This window comes from Octopus bimaculoides, chromosome 3 (genome assembly GCF_046866305.1).
Source record: "Octopus bimaculoides isolate indiv1 chromosome 3, ASM4686630v1, whole genome shotgun sequence".
In the NCBI taxonomy this organism is placed as follows: domain Eukaryota; kingdom Metazoa; phylum Mollusca; class Cephalopoda; order Octopoda; family Octopodidae; genus Octopus; species Octopus bimaculoides.
This window is the reverse complement of record NC_142930.1, coordinates 169,619,408-169,634,624: the sequence shown is the minus strand read 5'-3', so window position 1 is coordinate 169,634,624 and position 15,217 is coordinate 169,619,408. Positions and strand designations below refer to the sequence as shown.

Genomic DNA, 15,217 nt, shown 5'->3' with positions numbered 1-15,217 from the left:
AAAGACGGGATGGTGACATCTTTGAACCAGATGTTATCTCGATCGGGCACCATCTGATCATAAAGACCACCACCACCATTAACTGCAACTATCATGGTGAGAATACAGCTGCAAGATATTGTCAAGGTGACTTGTGACAGAGCAGTAGCAGCCGGATTTATCGACAGAGGACCGACAGAGCCTTAAGGGAAAAACCCGAAATCATTTTTAGTGGAGCACCAACTTTAAGAAGACTTAAAAAATATTTGGTACCATAAGGTATTTAGTATTCAGTTGTTGAATAAATATAAAACACAATCTCATCTTTTGGAAGTAGAGGAAAAATGCCCAAAGAAAACCACCAGATTATTTATTACAGGGTTTTAGGGACTAAAACCCATTTTTGTCTCTCAACGGTTGCACATGGTGACAAACAAATGAAAGAAAAAAAATTTCCACAAAAATGTGTAATTTTAAATGATTTAAATAAATTATGACTTTTTACAAGGCGTGGAGCCGGAGGATTTTAGGGAAGGGAAACGGGAAAAAGTGTGACGTTCAGGCCTTTCCCAAGGACATTAGCGACGTAAATGAAATGATTTCAACTGGGAATCCAAATCCGAGGCACGGGCTTGATTCACTGGTAACTGACTTCGATTCTTCGTCGCTCGCCAAGTTAAAAAGGAAAATAAAAAGACTGTAAAATATGTCAAAATACGAACAATTGTTCATACGTTAAAGAATGAAATATACTTTTTTGGATTTCCTTTCACCTTCGTTTCCTCATGGAATTTAATAGACCATTGTTATTATTATTATTATTATTATTATTATTATTATTATTAGAAGAGACATTGGCGTTAATTGATTTTGATCAAGGAAAATTTGTTTGAAAGGGAGAGTGAATTTCTGTTTCTAAGAAAATACGGAAATGAAAGTCGTAATGAGATCAAATGGTGACTTAAGGATTTAATGAGAATGTAATTTTCAAGTTACGAAATTTTTCCATTTCTATTTTTTCATTATAGACTGCTTTATATTTAACAATAACTAAATCAAACAGCCGTTCCGAACTCGTCTTTGTAGCTGGCAGTAGGGGAGGACACTGGACTGCTTATATCTCCATTTACCACACTGGACCTACTGTAGAATCGTGGCGGTTTTCTTGGAACCAGGCTCCCAAGACTTCCAACCGAAGAATATCGTTTGTTTGTATCTTCTTTTGGTTTAATTTGTGGCGAAGTAAAAGTGACACTGCGCTTTGGACAGCCACCGCTCGATACGGGTGAGACAGCAAAAGGTAGAACTTTGTTTTTGCTTCCGAATATTGGGTCATAAGAGGAATTATATACAATGTTTGGATTCTGGTTTTTTGAAAACAGATAGTCATTGAGAGGTTCCTGATTGATCATTATGTTATAGAATTCTTCATTGTCGTTGTTATTGCTTTTATGACGACGATTTGTTACATAGTGAGGTGGACCTGTTTTGAACGATGAATAAGAGCCAATAGTATTTCTGGGGAAAGTTGTTAGTGGAACTTCTTTAATGTTGCCTCGCTGCTTGCTTTGGTGAGTTGGTGTATTTTGAGCACTTAATGTTGATCCTAGCAAAGGTGATGCAGACTCAGAAAATGGATGATCTTTTTGAAGCCAGCAAGACGTGTTATTTGGTTCGAGTTCAGAATGAGTTTCATTGAAACGTGTATTAGAAGTATAGAGCTGAGAAACATCTTCAGAATCAACAGGATCGGACTTGAACGACACATAGTTACCATCACTAACTACAGTTTGGTAAAGGGGGTCCATTTCTCCCATGTCCATTTGGTCTTCATCACAACTCCGGTTTTTTACGTCCGAACGATTTTTCTTTTCAAACAAGTCCTCAATTGTGATCCGCAGTTTTTCTTGACGTTTGCGTTGGTTTTTTATATGCCTGAAAACTAACAGCAACATCAGAAGAACTATTAATACCAGAGTAATGGCTACGGAACAAATTATTGCTGTTTTAGCATTGAAAATAGTTTTTTTCGTCTCCATTTCCAATGGTAATCTGTTTGGGTTTAGCTCTAAATTCACTTTGTAAGTTACCGAGTCTCTTCCCATGGGATTTCTGGCTAAACATTTATAGAAACCAACATCTTTCTTCTGAAAGTTTTTTATAGTAAGAACCAAATTTTGAATATTTTCTAAATACTCGACGATCCTAAAATGATCGTCTTTGCTGTCCCCCCTAATGCGTCTGTCATTATGGAGCCATATCATTTCAGCAGGAGGATCAGAGTATAACCTACATGTTAAATTCACATTGGTACCAGCTTGTATCTTTAAAGACGTTCCACTCGAATACATCATGATCTTACAAGCAAATTGATGCTCAGGTACTTTCATGAAATCTTTTCTGCTATTAATATGAGGCCCAGAACAAATCGGCAAAATTGTATTTGAAGGCCATTTCCTATAACTTCTTTCTACCCAATCTCGTAACCAGCGTAGCTTACAATCACACTGCCAAGGATTATTGTATAGATGTAATGTTTCAAGATCCTGTCCGGATTTGTACAAAGCTCTAGAAGACAAACTTTGCAGTATATTATTTTGAATGCTCAAACTTCGAAGAGAAACGAGAGAGGTCAAAGCGTAGTCGTCTATCACAAACAGTCGGTTTTTGTCCAATTTTACAGTGGAAAGTTCTTTTAGAGTTGGAAAAGCATGTTGACTAATGTGTTGTATATTATTACCGCTGAGAATCAATGTCTCTAATGCAGGCAAACTCTTTAGAGCTTCCGTTGGAATTGTGGTCAACATATTACCTTTTAAATCCAAAGCAACCAGATTAACTAATCCAGTAAAGGCATTAATATTGATATCTTCGATTGAATTTTGACGTAATGATAAATTTCGCAGTTCGTCGTATCTGGCAAAATATATAATGGATTTTATAAGCTTTATCATATTATAATCTAAATTTAGTTCCCATGTCTTCACGTGTAAATCATTTGGTACGTCTTCCAGGTTCCTCTGGCTGCAATTCACTGAATAAATATCTCTATAGTCCACCTCTGTACGGCAAACTGGCTCTTCTGATGAACTTGATGATAACATTGGCAAGCTATACAGAAGCAGTAGAAAAATAGAAATTCTGAAGATTTTCAGACACTGTGGAGAATTTCTGTTTAAGTGAGTGTAAAGTTTTGGAGAAATATCTTTCTTTAATAATTTCGATGACCAAGTAAAGGGATATTCTGTGTGAAAGCAGGAGAAAGATGTTCCTACACGAATATAACGAAATGAAGTGTTTTCTTCATCAAAGTCTAAAGAATTTGTCTCTTCCGTCTCTTCTAAAATTCTTTCAAGTTTTTTCTTTCTTTTCTTTTTTCTGTAAATTTCTGTTTTTCCTTTATGTTGTGTGACAAGAAACTGGAAAATTTCCAAGCATTGTTGGTACCAAGGATATCCAAGATGTGCCATCTTTCCCCAATTTTCTTCCTGGAAAATAAAAAGGAAAAAAATTAAAAAAACAAAAGCAAAACATGACCCTTTAATTTATACAAAGGTTAATAGTTTCAAATAAAGAACAAAATATTTTACAAATATAATTTTTAACTACGGCTTCAGTATTATTTCATACATTCTAAATGTTTTCATGTTTTCTGTAACGATTGACCACTCATTTAAATATGGAATTCCTTTTAGAAATGAGTTTGATAATTATTTTATCGCAATGTTTAGAAATACTGTGGTATCTAGCTGGCCTGAAAGCTTTCCATAATCACCCACCGACCACGCAATATCTTTATTTTCTTAAACCTTTAACTTGTTATTGGCGAAACAATACAGATCACAGACAACATAATGATTCGGTGGTGAACCAGGGATCTTCTACGAAACATTTCGATTACATTTTGATAACAGTAATCGTATATATATATATATATATATATATATATATATATTGGCGATTATATTAATTATGAATACAAATATGTAAATAAAATGTAAATATGCAGCATCAGTTTTGAAGAGGATGTATTATTTGCTGTGTGAAATTATAAGACAGTCAGTCCATAGTGGTCCCCTACTCTTTTTGTATCATGGATCGTTTTCGTGCCCGACAATTTTTCCATAAACCGGGAAATCACACGCATAAGTTTACAAATCAAGTGCCTAATAATCTAATTTACTTATTACAGATATAATACATAGATTTTGCATGTATAATACATGCAATACAAATTGCCAAAACATCCTGCAGATTGGCCGGGGTCCTTTGCATTTAAAGATAAATATTTCGATTCTAAATTCTATCGAGTAAGTCAGGCAATAATTCTTATTTATTGGAATAATTTTGGTATCCACCCTGAAAATGTCCACGGAACACCAAACTTGGAAACTTATTAAGTGGCCAGAGGGATTATTTCGACCGATTGAAAGGTGATACAAATTGAGTGGGCAGTAGTATGACTTGCTGGCATCGGTTGAGAGGTAGCATCGATTGTATCGATTGATTGAGAAGTGGTGTTGCTGAACTGACAGCATAGAAATATAGCAGGGATTGATTCCAAGGTGATAGAGATATCGCATAAAAGGAAAGTAAAAATAGCAATCGAGAAAACCGTCATCTTTACACCTCTGCAGCTTTAAAATAGTGGACGGGCTTTTAAAATTCTTTTACTTGTTTCAGTCATGAAGCTGCGGCCATGCTGGAGCATTGCCTTAGAATGTGAAATGCTTGCAGTTGAAGGAAGAACACAGACTGGATTTTGAGAAGGTCATGGCCCCCAAACAAGTATGAAATATCTGAATTTGGAACGCTGAAGCGAGTGTTGGCTCAGTTGCGATCTTTGACTGCGATGCTGTATTTAATTAGTAGAAACTCCCAAAGATCTATTTAGTCCTCAATTGTTACGAGTCCATTACTTCTCCTTTCATTGAAACATAAAAATGGTGAAAACAATGAAGAATACTTTAGACTCTTCCACGACAATGGCTCTGTATATATCTATTGAACAACAGAAACAGAATTAGCAGATGGTTTTATAATACTTCTATAGTTGTCATGAAATAAGAAATATAAATCGACTATTATAGTTATTTTTTTCAAACTTAATGTAACATAAATCAATGACTGAACATTGATAAAGAACACGTTAATGGTGTTGTTGAGTTCGATTGAAAGAAAGAGAGATTATAGAAAGTTACGATTAAATAGAAAAATAAATACACACTTTTCAATTGTTTAAAAATATATTTATCTTGTTCCCAGATTCTAAAAAGAAAATCATTTTGAAATCTGACTGCTTTTTCAGTAAGACATCAGCAGGTTTCATATAAATTGAGGATATATTTTGCCAATATATATTTAGATGAAATAAATCGAGATATTGATAGATATTGACTTGAAAGTTATTAGTTTGAAATAAATATTTGCTGGAAATAAAGAAAAATCATAAATATTCCTTGTAAGTTGAGTCGATTCCTAGAATTCTCTTTAAAAGATTTAACGGGATTTTATTTTATTTGTTTCAATGTTTTTAACAGCCATAGTCGTTAATCTCCGTCTTCTGCCTAATATGTATTGTTCTGTATTTATCTTCTCCAGAAAAATCATTAGCAATGCTCAATTCTTCTTTACTATCACGGTTTGTTAGGTTAACCTTTAAGAAACCTCATACTTCTTATAGTCTTCGATCAAATGCTCGGTCATTTCTTAACCCTTTTTCAACCGACTTTGTTCTTCTGTTTGTACAATCACCATAATATCCTTTACTTGTTTCAAACTGTAAAATCATTTCCTGTCAAAACTATTAACTTCCGGTCTCTCATCATTGACTCAAGCTTCTCAGTCATAAAACTTCTCTGAATCTTTATGTTCTCTTCAGTGAAATAAGCTACTGATTCCCAACAGCACTGCTCTCTTCCCAACCTTGCATCCTTTTATTTACCCATTGCTTATGGAAAACGTATTCTCCTGCGAAGTTACGTTCTCAGAACCTTTACGCAGCAGTATAATTTTGATCGGAAAAGATTCCCGGTAATTATAGATAAATGTTAGAAACGGAAATTGAAGCCACAAAATATACAATCCTCTCTTTTTCTTGCAAGGAAACAGAGTAAATCCCTATTTATTGGATTACGGTGACCTGAAAATATGGTCGACTTCTGTTTATTATTTCTTGCTTAAACAAAATTTCAGAACGATTTGGGCATCTAGAAAAGTATAAAAATATAACATTGCTGAGTAAAAAAAAAATTAAAAAACAGATCGTTTACAGCAATTGCTTACAGAATTCCTTGACAGTTTCAGGGTCCGTTAGTCGTTATCCCCCACCAATATTTTTAATGACAAATAATCAACAAATAGCATTCAGTCTATTCGTTGAAGTTAGGATGAAGAACTTCCGTCTCTGCTTTAGATCGGAATCGTCTTCGAGGATTCATGAATAACTTATTTTTGATAGTCAAGCTTTGTTGACAAATATTCTCCATGTTTATCAAAGCGATATTTCCCCGTTTAATATCGATTTATAACTTTGGTACAAGGTCAGCAGATTTTCCTGAGTGGTCTCTCCCTCAATTTATCTGATTGGTACCTTATTTTATTGACCAGCGAATGATGAAAGGTAAAGTCGACCTAAGCAGGATTTGAACTCAGAATATAAAGTTTGCTAACTAAATATTGCAAGATTATAGGTTAGGTGCTTTTCTGATTCTACCCATGCTGTTGTTCTATCACCCCTACCAGTCACCCACCTTCATCATGTTGCACTGATTCCACCACTTAATCCACCGATATTATACCCATCCATAGTTCTGTTCTTATAAAATTTAGAGAAATCAACTTCAGAGATATTTAATTGGTGAGTATTAAACAAGAGACGAAGGGTTTAGAACATCAGTCATCTGGTTAAGCGCTCAAATAGTCTGAAATATATTCGCAAGTATTTTACTTTTCAGCCGACATTCATTGCATAACGTAAGACTTTACACTCCGCTCTCCTATAATAAGATAAAATTTTGTCATGTCATGAAGAATAAATTCCATTGGGAAAGAGTCATTTTGGCCATTCTTATATTCTCTTTTCATTTAGTTTGTGAATGTCTTATCGAAACTCCAAGCCTCTGGGCTCCACCCTCCACTCCCCTCTCATCACTTTGGATTCATAACTTCTTATCAGATTGCACTACTACTGCAGGGACTGACAGAGCTATTTCAACCGTTCAAACAAATTCGATGTGTCACAAGATAAACTTTTATCTTTCTGTACATCAATGACTTATTTACCCCCTCTTCTAACAACACCTACCCCCCACTAAACTGATAAAGTCTTTCATTCTTCCTTAATATTCTTCAACCAAGCATTCTTCGCTCGTCGCCTGGACACAGCACTCCAATCACACACTGACTCCATGAACAGAAATATCGAAAGCGGCCTCCATTGACGCTTTGCTAATATTCTCTTTCAACGACAAGAAACTTCGTTATTCCTTTAAAAAAAAAAAAGAACCATCTATCCACATCCTTTAATGATGAAGAGCAGAACTAAAACTCAGCCCTCAAAAATCACTCCAAAAGTTGGATCTTACTATCACTGACAATATCTCCAGGCGAACGGACATCCTTATCATACCAATACCACGTGAGTGGAATTTGATAAGCAAAAACTGTGCAGAATCCCATTGTACACACACTCTCATACACGTACATACACATATAATGCATATACACAGAGACACACATGCATAAGGGGAAGGGTGTGAACATTGACTGGAAAATTGAAAAACCTGTCCTCTTCAATGAAAGTTCTTTGCGATATTTGTTTTGAAGCAAGTTCCAGATACTTCTTTGCCTTTCTCGACACCAGAAAAAACAATTATTGACCTCATGTAGATAACGTGCTATTGTTTATTAGTTAGGTTATAGAATAAAAATGTTTTATCATAAAATTACTTTTACTGGCGAATTTTTCCCTCCCCATCTCATGTCTCCCTCACAATCATCACAGCTCTTTCAACTCAGCTCCGTAACATATTATGTTTTTAATTTCTACATTGTAGAGTTGTTCATTTTCTCCGTTCAACCCTAATTTATTTGTCTACAAGGAAATCAGCCTTGTTCCATGTCATTGAACAAATATTTTTTGCTTCATGAATCAGGATATTATTATACTTATTTGGTAAAGATGCAAGTCTTTTCTAATTTAATCTCATAGCTTTCTCGTAATCTCAACGTAAAGAGAATCAAAAATGCTGTTGTGACAGTGATTCCCTTCTACAGGCACAACAAAGGAGTTCTGTCCATGAAGCCAGTTAAGCAGGGACGAAAAGCCTGTTTTGAATACAGAGGCCCAGAGTTGTGTAAGGCATCGAATGTTTGTGTCACAATAAATACAAGACAGACCTTTTGTTTCGTGGTAGGCTTGAGATACTGCCCGGTTTAAAATCATTTCCAGATTCTTGCATTGTTTTGGTGAATTCACTTTCTTTCAAGCATTTTGTTCAAATACCCTGTTCGACAAAAACAGTCTCGTACAAAACTACTTTTAGTTGTAACTTTCCATTGAGGATACTACGTGGGCCATGCTGCAGAAGGTTACCCTGTCTGATGACTCATAATTCAGTATCAGCCCCTCCCCCAGTTCTTACTAGTGACTCTCGCCAGGGATTATAAAATCCTCAACCTGAAGCAACTAAAATCCTGTTAGGAAGGTCACATGTAGCGGTTTGTAGTAACCTTGGTCTCTTCTCACCATTTCTTCACCAAACAAACTCTTAAAGAACAGAAAACTATCCGATGGCTAAATTTTATTTTCTCTTCAAGACACACTTTTCGCTACCATTATTCCTAATGTAAGGACGGACGCAAAATGCTGAGAAGCATTTCGTCCGCCCTTACGTTCTGAGTTCAAATTCCGCCGAGGTTGACTTCGCCTTTCATCCTTTCGGGGTCGATAAAATAAGTACCAGTTAAGTACTGGGGTTGATGTAATTGACTAGCCCCTCCTCTCAAATTTCAGGCCTTGTGCCTAGAGTATAGAGAGGATTATTTCTACTTTTTCTTTGTTATTTTGGCTACATACTGTGCTCAAATTTATTTCCGAAATTCCGTGTCTTTTGCCCTCACATGGAATCTACCTGTGTCTCCAGAGATTGATTGCAATAAAGATTTCCAATTAAAAGTCTCTTTCATCCATTCCTAAAACTTCATCCCTACTAACTACCAGCACCTGACCAACTACCAGCATCCGATAGATTACCAACATTAGTACGATTACCTCTCGATCTGTTTTAGGACATCTATTTCACCTTTTTTTTAATGAAGTCATTAAAAAAAGGTGAATCAAGACCCAAACTCCTTTCGGTTCTCTTTCATTGATCCTTCAACACTGATGCCATTGAAACCGAAATATTTACTCCTTAAATTCTGGTTGTCATGGAGACTGACGGATACAGTCTTCATGCCCTTGATATCAGCAACACCTTTGGCCGTATCTGACCTGACATATTCGCTGTTACTTCCAACCGAACTCATTTCCGACCACAAAGTATCATCTATTATCGTATATTATCATATAGCAGCCTCTCTGGTTTCTATGTTTACGAGGTGGTCTCAAAGACTTCCCGGAATAGTTATGTGTTTAATAAAAAATTACTTTTTTACCTAATTTTTGACATCATCTCCTTCGAAATAGTTACCTTGCGCAGCAAATACATCGGTCTCAGCGTTCCCGCCACTTTTGGAATTCGGCCTGGAAGTCGTGTCCGTAAGCGAGTCGAGGGACCTTCAGCGATTCTCTCGTGATCGTGATAACAATGTTGAAGCAGCGACCTTTGAACTGCATGTTCCTCTTGGGGAAGAGATGGATATCCGCAGGTGAAGAATCTGGCGAATAAGGCGGGTGTAGAAGCAATACCATGTTAATTGATGAGGAACTCACGAGGGAGAAAAACTCGGTAACAGGGTTCGTTGTCGTCGTGAAGAATGCAGACGTTAGGATTGCCTGCTGCACGGACTCATACAACAGATCAACAGCATCAACGATGTCGTTGATTGTCCCCCGACGATTCTCATGCAGAAGTTGATGAATTTTCTGCACATTTTCGGAGGTGGCACTCGTGGAAGGTCTTCCAGACGGCTCATCGTATTTCAGGGACGTTCTTCCGCTTTTGAAGCACTGGAAACAGTACATACGACCCATTGCCTCGTTGCCGTAAGTTCGCCCGAAGCATGCTCAACGTTTCTGTAGTAGGCTTCCCAAGTTTAATGTAAAATTTCGCGTTCGCTGTTTTTTCCAACTTGCAGTTCACGACAAGAAATCGCTGACCACAGCATTCACGTGATCAGAAAAACACAAATGTTTCACAACTTGCGAAGTAAGCACAGCGATGTCACTCGGCACATTGTCTCATGAGGTCACTGCTAGCTTTCACTGCGCACGCAATTGTGTGGTGCCATCTGCTGGCGCACTACAGAACTAGTCCGGGAACGTTTTGATACCACCTCGTAAATGGCCCATAACCTTTAGTATTGATTTCTTACACTTTCTCAATGAAACACTCTAAGCTTTTTTGTAGGAATAAGAAGAATAATCTCATTATGAATATTTTTAAAGTTAAAGTTTAGTCATGTAAAGATAAATAAATATAAAACGCCGGCTAAAAAAAAATAGTTGCAGAAGATATATTTTTGATATTATATATAATGAATATACATTGTATGTTAACATTGAATTTCTTGAAAAACTAGAGAAGACCAAGAGAAACAAAACGTTTCAATAAATGAAAATATAATTATTGATCGTTTTCCTTACAATTCCCGTTCACCTGATCAACAACCAATGAAGTATCACATTTTATTGTAAACTCCACTCTATCAAGAAAATTAGCTGGAAATTCTTGTCTATAAATTAAAAAAACAAAAACAAGCAATGGTAGAGTAATCTATATACCGAACAATATGGTTGTATTGGGTGTATAAACAATTATGGATTGTTAGTGGCGGTAGGAATATAGTGCTACTAGTAAACGTGAATTTACTAGAACAAACGACCTACCTCATCCAGCTCATCAGAGGTAAAATAGAAAGACACATAATCATTTTCAGAGCTTTCTTTAGAAAAGAAATTACCCTCAGACGGGAAACTTGGTCCAAATGCTTGTAAGAGTAAGGACTCTGCTGCTAAAAACAGCCAAGGACCTGGTGTTGATGTTTTAAAAAAAAACCGATAATTAATTCCGCCTTGTTCAACATGCATAGCCTTGTCTACCGTATTTCACACGAAAAGCTTTGGTTTAATGCTATTAGGTTTGCCTAAGATGCCAATGTGGGCGTGTAGATATTCAGAATATAAATGAAATATAAATCAACATCATTAAACAGAGATTAAGCGCTTTCCTTGTTTAGAAGCAGCTTAAATGGTAGACAAATCATCGATATTAAATGATGTAATTTTGCGACAATTGTCAACTTCTTCAGACAGAAAGTTTGTTAACAAAATACTATTGTTAATTAATTTAAAGCATTAACTAATTAGTATTTATCATTGCTGCAGCCATAGACACATTGTTTCAAGATGTCCGTTTTGCTTTGGTGTGATGTCGTCTGTGGAACAAATGAAAATATTCTTGATAATGTTCTCAACCTACCTACTTTCTTACCTAGCTGGCTACCTGCCTGCCTGCCTGCCTGCCTGCCTGCCTGCCTACCTACCTACCTTCCTTCCTTCCTTCCTTCCTTCCTTCCTTCCTACTTGCTTGTCTGTCTGTCTATCTGTCTGTCTGTCTATCTGTCTGTCTGTCTATCTGTCTGTCTGTCTATCTGTCTGTTTGTCTATCTGTTTGTTAATAATTAGAAAAATAGTCATTAAACGTCACCAGTCCATTATGTATAAAAATTCTTATTTCTCATGAATATCCAACGAAAAATGAATTTATACTGAGTGAAAATCGCAACCAAACAATTAAGAATGATGCTCCTCATTGCAGATTGTCTGGCACAAAGGTCGTAGAAATTCACAGATGCATTAGTGGCTTTCATCCATATATGTATGGATGGTTCAGGATAATAAATTTCTATTTCGTAACATAAATATATCAACGATAAGAATCAGTGAAGGTTAGAAGAGAATCTACATTGGTAGAATATACATCGTCGGTCAAATTTATGTTTGAGAAAAATCAATAAGTTTGCCTCAACATGAAATGCGTCTATTATTTTTATCACAAGCTCATTCACTTCACATCACACTGATGAGAAAGAGAGTTTTCGAAACAATCTGTCTATAGATATAGAGAATCTATGTTAAATATTAAAAATTAAATACTTTTCTTATTTATTATTTTACGAGAGAGAGAGAGGGAGAGAGAGAGAGAGAGAGAGAGAGAGAGGGGAAGAGAGAGAGAGAGGAAGAGAGAGAGAGGAAGAGAGAGAGAGGAAGAGAGAGAGAGAGAACTTTATAGAATATTTCCGACAAATATTTTTCGTTGTAAAAAATAACCAATGAGAAATGATTTTAAATCGTGTACAAAACCTAGTAATATTGATAATGAAGTTCCTCATTTCTGCTCAACAAAAGTGATAAATATCGATTTACGGAAAGAGGCGCACAGGAAAATCCTATTTGCAAGAATAGACCTTCTACATTTATATAAAGATAACAGATATTCATATCTTCTTGTCCTCTCAACACCAGTAATATATTAATTAATTATCATCATTATTATCATTATTTTGGTTTGGATCAGGTTCGGTCTTATTCTTATTCGGGTTACTACCTGTAACCTTAGGTATCCACAAGTTTTCAGCAGTCTTTCAAGTGCTTAAAACCCTCCTGATAATCCTTGCTGTCTCTGAGAGGCAAACTTTCTGTAGGAACTCTACCGGCCATTCTATTTCAATCTCCTTCAGCCATTTGTCTATATCTTGGCTTATTGTTCCCAACGCACCAATTTCTATAGGTATGGGCTTTACAGCTTTCATATTTCAACCTCTACTGTTCGCATGCTCCAAATTCTTCCTATTACAAATTTTAAGTGATTGTAATTTTTTTGTTTGTCATCTTCTTTCTTCACGATCCTAGAATCAACAAGACATTATGGGTCGATTAGTAATCAAAATAAGGTCAAACAACTGACATGCAAATCTGTGGTATTGAGCAGAATATTTGCTGTAGCCCATCTTGGCGAGGCATTTTATAATTATTTAGGGAGGGAAAGCAATTAGAAGAGAAGGACGTCTACTAAGTACAAGAGAAAAAGGGAGTATAAGAGAGAGATAGAGAAAGCGAGTAGAGAAAACAGTTTGAAAAAGGAAAAGAGAGACAAATATAAAGAAAGAAAGAAAAAGAGAGTAATTTATACAACTAAAATCGAGTTGAATAAAATATAATGTATATAATATATAAGTTATAGAAAGGTAAAAATATAAAAATATAAAATAAAATGTATAATATAAAAAATAATATAGTAACATGATAATCTATGTAGAATAGATACAGATATGTAAAATATGAAAATAAGTATATTAAATAAGTAATTTAAATTAATGGATGGTTAAATAAGTAAATATATAAATGAATATTGTCAGCAGACAGAGAAGATAGATAGATAGATAGATAGATAGAGAGAGAGAGAGAGAGAGAGAGAGAGAGAGAGAGAGAGAGGAATAGAAAAAGAAAGGAGTGGGGAAAAAGGGCAGGTGAGAGATAGGGGAGAGGTGAGTAAAGATAATTAATGGGAGTCAATTATCAGTGAGTCATTAATGTTCGGGTTGAGGATGAATAAATGGATGGAGTCATAGATTCGCAAAGAGTCCCAGAGTAATTTTTAGATCGACGGATATTTTTTCAAGCTACAGAGAGGTATGAATTCAGCAGGTAAACGACCAGGTGTGTAGGTGGTTAGATACCCCCAAACGCACACATATGCATACTGATATATATATATATATATATATACGCGCGTTACACACACACACAAACATACACACACACATACAAATAGAAGCACACTGACACTCACACACACGTATATATATGCATATACACACAAATACATATACACATGTATACACACATATACATATATATATAGACACAAACACACACACATAAAGAGAGTTAGGGAGAGAGAGGGCGAGAAAGAGAAAGAGAGAGGTGGAGTGAGAGAGGGGGAGTGAGAAAGACACAAGTATAGACACACAGAAAAAACAAAAAACACAAACAAGAAATAAAGGCATGACCAGCAAAATTTGCTTTCATTATTTACTATTAAATGTCTCGTATCGATAGCTAAATATATATTTCATAAAAAAGTCGATTATGTTTATCAATTAAAAAAAAAACAAAACATGAAAGAGAATTTCTATGACTATACTAGATAAGCACCAGCTCTGTTAGTGTATATATATATTGAAGTTCTATGACGTCCTGTACCCATATATGCCTGTGTATATACATATATATGTATGTACATATATGTATGTATACATGCATATATATATGTATATTATTTATATTATTATATGATCGAACGCCACGCATCCATTTCCAAGTAAGTTTTATCTTAGCAAGTTTGATACGACACTTGTTCTATTTCTATTTCTCTTTCGTTTCCTCTTTCTTCCTTCCTCTAATTCTTTTATTCTCCCCTTTTCGTTTTTACTCTATCATTCTTTCTCTAATTCTTTTTCTCTCCCCTTCACCGTTCTGTATCTGTCCCTTTCTCTTCCTCCTTTACTCTCTCGTTGCTCACACGTGACCATCGGCCATCTTTCTTTTCCTAACTTGAGTTTCTTTTTTTTCTTCCGATCAGCTACAAGAGATCAGACGCATCCTTGTTCTCTCCAGTGAGATGGAACAAGCAGACATCTTCAGAGATACAATATTGAAGCAGAACCATTATATAGTGTCCTAATCCTGTTTAGCAACGTTTCTACACATTACGATGGAGTGATTGAAATCTGTTGTTGTTCAAATATGTCACTGACCCCTGTCACTAAAACTTCACACATTATATAATGTACACACACACACACACACACACACACACACACACACGATGTAAAGCTGGTTGTACTGACACATTGACAAGGCCCAGTGAGGCTAAGATGCATCTGGTGTTCTCGCTTGACGTTGTCGGTCCTATTTCCGTCTCCTCCCCACATATAATGTGTTTTTGAACATTCCAAGTTCATAAAACATGCTATTTGTGGACAAATACTGCAGTATATTTTCCTTCCA

General features: G+C 35.7%; 1 protein-coding gene across 2 annotated transcripts in view; it reads right to left on the bottom strand.

Moving 5' to 3' along the window:
- Positions 1-332: 332 nt before the first annotated feature.
- The window catches only part of LOC106884457 (uncharacterized), a 110,692-nt gene continuing 95,807 nt past the window's right edge, over positions 333-15,217 (bottom strand). For both annotated transcript variants that reach the window (XM_014935854.3, XM_014935855.3), the window contains one exon: positions 333-3,467. In XM_014935854.3, coding sequence (XP_014791340.1) covers positions 1,035-3,449 — 2,415 coding nt within the window. In that variant the 5' untranslated portion in view covers positions 3,450-3,467 and the 3' untranslated portion in view covers positions 333-1,034. The remainder of the gene's footprint in view (positions 3,468-15,217) is intronic.